The 8,468-nt window shown below is 42.5% G+C and overlaps 1 protein-coding gene across 1 annotated transcript; it reads left to right on the top strand.

Annotated features, from left to right (window-relative positions):
- Positions 1–7,035: 7,035 nt before the first annotated feature.
- On the top strand, positions 7,036–7,815 carry LOC109217494 (the record flags this gene model as incomplete). The annotated part of the gene is made up of 3 exons (XM_019381750.1): positions 7,036–7,350; positions 7,435–7,518; positions 7,609–7,815. Coding segments are annotated over exons 1-3 (606 nt in total), but the record flags the coding sequence as incomplete, so codon positions are not given.
- Positions 7,816–8,468: the final 653 nt, after the last annotated feature.

The raw sequence follows: 8,468 nt of genomic DNA, 5'->3' as shown, positions 1-8,468 counted from the left end.
GGGTTCCAGCTGGAAAATTGCTTGGGTTTATTGTGAGTCACCGGGGGATAGAACTGGATCCATCAAAGATCAAAGCCATTCAAGAATTGCCACCACCAAGGAACAAGAAGGACGTAATGAGTTTCTTGGGGAGACTTAACTACATCAGCCGGTTCATATCCCAATCTACAGTTATCTGTGAGCCAATCTTCAAGATGTTGAAGAAGGACGCCGCCACCGAATGGACTGATGATTGCTAGAAAGCTTTCGACAGAATCAAGGAATAATTGTCAATGCCACCATTTTGGTCCCGCCTGAACCAGGTAGACCTCTGTTGCTCTACATCGCAGTGTTAGATGGTGCCTTCGGTTGTGTCTTGGGGCAGCATTGTGAGCACGCGATTTTTGCCTCGCGTGAATTACTCCTACAGAATTCCCAAAATTAGGATTTTTCTTCTAATTATTTGATTTTTAGGAATTATTGCGTGACTTTGTGTTTGTTTGCATTTTTGTACGCATGTTTAATTTATTTAGTGCATCAAAATACAAAAAAAATAATATGTTGCATTTGCATTTAGGGCCCTATTTTTATATTTTTAGGTTAATTAGGTAATAAATGTTACAAAAAATGAAAGAAAATAATAAAAATAGTTCATTTTTGCATTTTTGACCTTTCAATTTTTGAATTTATTATAGTTTCCTTTTAATATAGGACTTAATTAATTTTTGAGAAAATAATTAGTTTAGTTTTGGAATTAAATCAGATTTTTTTACTTTTTTATTTGTTATTAGCAAGTCTGAAAATAAAAAGAATTAAAAAAAGGGAAAGAAAGAAAGATTTTTTAAAAAAAAGAGATCATGTTTTATATATGGACCAAAAAACAATTGAAATTGCCAAGCCCAAACCCTTACACACCTAAAACACCAAAAAACGCCTGAAAACCCTGTTGTAATTCGCCGTTCCATCTTCTAGACTACAAAAATCCTAAAGCTTCAGCACCAAGAAAAAATGAAACGGAGAACACAAAAAGAAAAGGACATCAGTCCTTTGAATTCAAAAAGAAAAGGAAAAAAGCGCACACACACAAGGACAAAAGGGACCCCCTGTTCTTGAGGCTTGAGGACCTTTCTTCTACAGAGACGACAAAGAACAAAATCCTAGAGTTTCTTCCAAATACCAAATACGCCTCTTTTGATTTTCTTCTAATTCTGTGTTCGATCACGTCGTCGATCACTCTTAGTAATAAATTGAGTCCGTTTGCACTCGGTTCACGGTTCCGTCGAGTTGTGTGAAGTCACCGGTGTTTAATGAGTTTTCTGACCCGGCTTCGAGTTTTCCGGCCTCCGGCGAGTAGGTTTTGTTAGAGTTCCCGCCAAGCGTTCTGTTTGCCTTCAAATTTGGTTGAAGCTTTCCATTGTAATCCCAGTTTAAAGATTCAGTGTCAACAGGAAAAGAAATTTCTCCATTAAGGTTTACTCTTTGGACTTATATTATCTCAATTTGATTTTGCTAGCATGGTGAATGATATTGGCTATTGTTTCTCTTCGTTGTCATTTTATCCTTATTCTGTCTTAGTTCATTTGTTTGTTTCCTGAAGATACGTACTTGTTGTTTGAAATTTTTGGATGAATTCACGCTAAAACCTTTTGCTGCTTTGAATTATCTCATGTGCTTCATACAATTGTTAGATTTCCCTATTTGTTTTATTTTATATATTTAAAATATGGCAGCAAGTTTTATTAAGTTAATTGTATCTTGGGAGATGGTTGATTATATGTGGATTGGTTTGAAGCTGTTAAGACTCGAGAAGAATTAGGCTTGAATCCAAATTTGGACCTACTTATTTAATTAATAGGCAGTAATATAGTTAATTATTAATAAGAGACCTGGGCGACGGTATTAATAATAAATTATTGTGGCCAGGGTACGGCTCCCGTGGCATGGTCACCATACGTGAATCTCAATTCGTGGGTACATTTCATGTAATCCGATTATAACAACTTTGAATAATAAAGCCTTTTGGAATAAATCGAGGTGTACCGTGCCGAACAAAACCTCAAAATGCATGGCCCTCGCTTAATTAATATTTTAATCCTTAGAAATCGAGGCATGCCATTTAGTTGAATTTTCCATGGCCCTCGCAAGTTGAAAGTGCGCAGTTGCTTTAGGCGCGCTATTTTAAAAATTACTTCCCTAAACTCGGGTGTGCATTTCATGTGACCCAAATTCAAATCTTAACAATGTTAAATAAAATGTGTCGAGGACTGCGGGTGCATTTCATGTGGCGCGGTCCAAAGACGTGTTTTAGATGACGTTGAAATCTTCCTTAAAAATATAATTAAAAGCGGTTAATAAGTTAATATATATCATAGGTTAAAACATGTATTAAAATCAGATAATAGGCCAATTATAATAGTTTAAGCGACCGAGCTAGAACCACGGCATCCGGGGCTGCCTAACACCTTCCCTCGGGTTAACAGAATTCCTTATTCAGAATTTCCGGTTCGCAGACTTCAAAAGGATAGTCGAATTTTCCTCGATTTGGGATTCTAAAATTAAACGGTGACTTGGGACACCAATAAAATATTCCAAGTGGCGACTCTGAATAAAAATAAATAAATAATCTCATTTCGAATAATGTCACTTAAATTGGAAAAACTCCCTTATACCACCTTCGGGTGTGTAAAAAAGGAGGTGTGACAAGCATGATGAAACGGGAAAGAAAGAACAGGCCATCTATTATCTCAGCAAGAAGTTCACTCCGTACGAGACCCGGTATTCTTTGCTAGAATGCACCTATTGTGCTCTAACTTGGGTGGCCCAGAAGCTGAGGCACTACTTTTGTGCCTATACTACATATTTCATATCAAGGATGGATCCTTTGAAGTACATCTTTCAGAAGCCCATGCCCACTGGCAAGCTCGCCAAGTGGCAAATCCTGTTGAGCGAATTCGACATTGTCTACGTGACTCAGAAAGCAATCAAGGGACAGGCACTAGCAGATCACCTTGTCGAAAACCCCGTGGATGGAGAATACGAACCGCTAGAGACGTATTTTCCTGATGAAGAGGTATCATTCGTAGGAGAAGATATTGCGGAATCCTATGATGGTTGGAGAATGTTTTTCGATGGAGCAGCAAATTTCAAGGGAGTTGGCGTAGGAGCAGTTCTAGTATCAGAAACCGGTCAGCATTATCCGGTGTCTTCTAAGCTCAGGTTCCCGTGCACCAACAACATGGCTGAATATGAAGCCTGCATCCTAGGGCTCAAGATGGCCATTGACATGAACATTCAAGAATTGCTAGTGATCGGGGATTCAGATTTGCTTATACATCAGGTACGAGGAGAATGGGCAACCAAGAACTCTAAGATACTCCCGTATCTACACCACATGCAAGAACTGAGAAAAAGGTTCACAGAGACGGAATTCCAACATGTTCCCAGAATCCAGAACGAGTTCGCCGATGCGTTGGCTACCCTGACATCCATGATACAACATCCAGACAAAAACTTCATTGATCCCATTCCAGTAAAGATCCATGATCAGCCAGCTTACTGTGCCCATGTTGAGGAAGAAGCAGACGAAAAACCTTGGTTTCAGGATATCAAGGAATACTTGACAAAAGGAGAATACCCAGAACATGCAAGCACTACTCAGAAGCGCACACTTCGAAGGTTGTCCAACAATTTCTTTCACAGCGGGGGAATCCTATATAGGAGGACTCCTGATTCGGGATTATTAAGATGTGTCTACGCAAAAGAAGCATCCAAACTGTTAGAGGAAATTCATGCCGGGACCTGCGGTCCACATATGAACGGTTTTGTTTTAGCAAAGAAAATACTCCGGGCTGGTTACTTTTGGATGACTATGGAGACGGACTGCATCCAGTAAGTCAGGAAATGCCACCGCTGTCAGATACATGCAGACATGATAAAGGTACCTCCCAATGAGCTTAATGCAATGAGCTCACCATGGCCTTTCGCCGCTTGGGGAATGGATGTTATTGGACCAATCGAACCCGCGCATCCAATGGGCACAGGTTCATCCCGGTAGCAATCGACTATTTCACCAAATTGGTCGAAGCAGCATCTTACAAAGCAGTGACTAAGAAAGTCGTGGCAGACTTTGTCCGCGACCGTATCGTTTGTCTGCTCGGGATTCCGGAGTCAATCATTACTGATAATGGCTCCAACCTCAATAGTGACTTAATGAAAGCCATGTGTGAAACCTTCAAGATCAAACACAAGAATTCCACAGCCTACAGGCCTCAGATGAACGGAGCCATAGAAGCCGCCAACTAGAACATCAAGAAGATATTAAGGAAAATGATAGAGAAACATAAGCAATGGCACGAAAAGCTATCATTTGGTCTGTTAGGGTGTCGCACCACAGTCCGCACATCAACCGAGGCGACCCCCTATATGCTGGTTTACGGTACAGAGGCAGTCATTCCCGCCGAGGTAGAAATTCCCTCCTTAAGGATCATACATGAAGCAGAACTCGACGATGCAGAGTGGGTGAAAAGTCGTTACAAGCAGCTGGCTCTTATAGATGGAAAAAGGATGAATGCAGTTTGCCACGGTTAGCTTTATCAGAATAGAATGACCAAAGCCATCAACAAGAGGGTCAAGCCGAGACAGTTCACACCGGGGCAGCTGGTGTTAAAGAAAATTTTCCCGCATCAAGATGAAGCCAAAGGGAAATTCTCTCCTAACTGGCAGGGTCCATACATGGTTCACCGGGTTCTAACAGGAGGAGCCCTTATACTTGCAGAAATGGACAGGAAGAATGGCCAAAACCAATCAATTCAGATGCAGTCAAGTGCTACTATCTGTAATCCCATGTTTTCCTATATGATGTAATTTGAACTACATCTGACCTGATTCCCGTTTAAGAGGGGATACGTAGGCAGCCTTATGGGTTCGGTCACAATTCAATAAAATTTTCATTTTCCCCTGCAATTGGAAAATGACATAGAATTTTGAGGAGGACCCTCAAAATTCCGAAGTAATTTCAGCCAGTCATCACAAGCACCCGTCAGAAGTACCGACTCATTAAATTGGGGCAGAATTTTGAGGAGGAACCTCAAAATTCTGAAGTAATTTCAGCCAGTCATCGCAAGCAGCCGTCAGGAGTATCAACTCATTAAACTGGGGCAGAATTTTGAGGAGGACCCTCAAAATTCCGTAGCAGGAGAGGTTGAAATGTCCTGAACCACGTCACAGTCGTTGGTTCATCTGAAAAGCTATTTCTTGACTCATCGAAATCGCTTTGTTCAGCAATGCTACCCCAATAATACATACCGCATCACCAGACCAAAGCCGAACAGGTCAAGCAAGGCCAGCAAGAATACGAACTAACCTCCCCACTACAAAACTCACGATTTTTCTTTGGATGCAGGCATTCGGATTGCGAAAGCATATGGTATACTGTACACCCAAAAGACAAACATCGATTCATGAATTGCCATACTTCCTCGGTATTTGCCATCCACGCACGTCAGTGATATCCCCTGTATCACAATATCCCCAGCGATCCCAACATCAAAGCTTGTTATCAGCTAAGAAACTCTATTACCATCTGCCACTTTATTTTTATTTCCGCATTGCATAAGGCTACCATTCTGCCTTCTGAGACTAAACATTGTCTCCATCTGTATTTTCTGCATTGCATAAGGCTACCTTTCTGCCTTCCGAGACTAAACACTGTCTCCATCTGCATTTTCTGCATTGCATAAGGCTACCATTATGCCTTTCGAGACTAACACTGTCTCCATCTGCATTTTCTGCATTGCATATGGCTACCATTCTGCTTCCGAGGCTAAACACTGTCTCCATCTGCATTTTCCGCATTGCATAAGGCTACCATTCTGCCTTCCGAGGCTAAACACTGTCTTCATCTGCATGTGCACGATTGAAAGATCTCCACTTCAATTACGCTTGCACGGCTGAAAGATCGCCACTTTATTTACATTTGCACAGCTGAAAGATCGCCACTTTATTTACATTTGCACGGCTGAAAGATCGCCACTTTATTCACATTTGCATGGTTGAAAGATCGCTACTTTATTTACATTTGCACGGCTAAAAGATCGTTGCTTCATTTACATTTGCATGGTTGAAAGATTGCCACCTATCGCATATCATGGGCTGAAATATCGCCAAATACTGCATTTCATGGGCTGAAAGATCGCCAAATTATCTGAGGGCGTCATTGTTCGGAGGCACCATTTACATAGCTCAAGAACACCATGTCATGGCCTGAAGATCCCTTTAATTTTTTGCACATCATTATTCAAAGGCATCGTGGTACGGAGGCATCATTCTCATAGCCCGAGAGCATCATCTCATAGCCTGCGAATCCTTTATTATATGCTTCATGGCCCAGGACATCATGGTCTGAAGACGTCATCCTAACCGTCCAAAGACAACATTCATGGTCCGACGGGAACTTGCATCATGTTTAAATTTACGCACAATATATGCTTGTATTTCTCATTTGCAGGTAAACCGGCGAGCAACGGCCATCTCGGCAGGAGCAATTCCGCTCTAATTCCCGCAGCCCTATCAGACCTTAACCATTCATCCCAACCTGAATATTGCGTCCGTTCTTGAAACGTCTCCACCGGCATATTCCGCCGACGGATCCCGAACTACATAGGGCCTGATTCCTGTAAAACCAGGGATATGTAGGCAGCTCATAAGCCAGGGCACGGCCAAATTTCTTCAAAAAATTTCGTTCGGTCAAAATTGGTCATCATGTCTTTAACCGACAACTCTTTCATCCTTCCCGCGTAAAGAGGGGCAGCTGTTGATACCCAATTTTTCCCTATCTATTTTTTTTGACGAGATCCCGGTAGAATTCTGGAAGAGCGTGGGTAAGGAGGGTTTGGAATGGCGTGCTGGGTTGTTTAACGTCATTTTTAGGACGAAGAAGATGCCCGAAGAATGGAGGTAGAGCACGATGATCCCGCTGTACAAGAATAAGGGGGATGTTCAAAACTGCAACAACTATAGGGTATCAAGTTGTTAAGCCATATGATGAAAGTGTGGGAGATGGTGATTGAAGGGAGGCTGAGGAGGTGTGTGTCCATTTCTGAGAACCAGTTTGGTTTCATGCCGGGACGGTCGACCACTGAGGCCATTCATATTGTGAGGAGATTGGTGGAGCAGTATAGGGCGGTGAAGAAGGATTTGCACATGGTTTTCATTGACCTGGAGAAGGCCTATGACAAAGTCCCCAGAGAGGTTCTATGGAGATGTTTGGAGGCTAGAAGAGTGCCTGCAGCGTATATTATAGTGATTCAGGACATGTATGATAAAGCTAAGACACGGGTTAGGACAGCAGGTGGAGACTCAGATTTCTTTCCGGTTGAGATGGGGTTACATCAGGGATCAGCACATAGCCCATTTTTGTTTTCCTTGGCGTTGGATTCTTTGACACGTCACATTTAGGGGGAGGTGCCTTGGTGCTTGCTATTTGCGGATGACATAGTCCTGATTGATGAGACACGAGGTGGCGTTAACGAGAGGCTAGAGGTCTGGAGACATACCCTGGAGTCTAAGGGTTTCAAGTTGAGCAGGACCAAGAAAGAATACTTGGAGTGCAAATTCAGCGGTGTTACCCAGGAGGCGGACGAGGATGTGAAACTCGATACGCAAGTCATTTCCAGGAGAGAGAGTTTCAAGTATTTGGGATCTATAATCCAGAAGGATGGGGAGATAGATGAGGATGTTACACACCGTATCGGAGCAGGGTGGATGAAGTGGAGGCTCGTTTTCGTTGTCTTGTGTGATAAGAAGGTGCCGTTGAAACTCAAGGGTAAGTTCTACAAGGTAGTTGTTAGACTAGCTAAGTTGTATGGGGCTGAGTGTTGGCCAGTCAAAACCTCTCATGTCCAACAGATAAGGATAGCAGAAATGAGGATGTTGAGATGGATGTGTGGGCATACTAGATTGGATAGAATTAGGAATGAAGTTATTCGACACAAGGTGGGAGTGGCCCATGTGGAGGCAAAGATGCGTGTGGCAAGGTTGAGGTGGTTCGGGCATGTTAAGAGGAGAAGCGCAGATGCCCCTGTCAGGGGTGTGAGAGGTTGGCCTTAGGAGGTGTGAGGAGGGGTAGAGGTAGGCCAAATAAGTCTTGGGGAGAGGTGATCAGGCAGGACATGGCGCTACTTGAGCTAACCGAGGACATGACTCTAGATAGAAGGGTGTGGAGGTTGAACATTAGGGTAGAAGGTTAGTTGGTAGTCGTGCATCTCCCTTTGTCTTCTCTAGCTCGATAGTATTAACGCTAGTTCGGTACCCTTTTTTCTCCTTAGTTTTCTATATTCGCATGTCTCATTTCGTTGTTACTTGCCATTGGTAATTCCGTAGTTTACAGCCTTGGAATTAGTTTTCTAAATATGTTATCTTGGTGCTACTTGTTATCAGTACCCCTTTCATACTATCTGTTGCTATCTCCGATTTAGTTTCCTAATTATTGT

Source organism: Nicotiana attenuata, unplaced genomic scaffold (genome assembly GCF_001879085.1).
Source record: "Nicotiana attenuata strain UT unplaced genomic scaffold, NIATTr2, whole genome shotgun sequence".
Classification (NCBI taxonomy): Eukaryota; Viridiplantae; Streptophyta; class Magnoliopsida; order Solanales; family Solanaceae; genus Nicotiana; species Nicotiana attenuata.
This window is presented reverse-complemented; position numbering and strand designations above follow the sequence as displayed.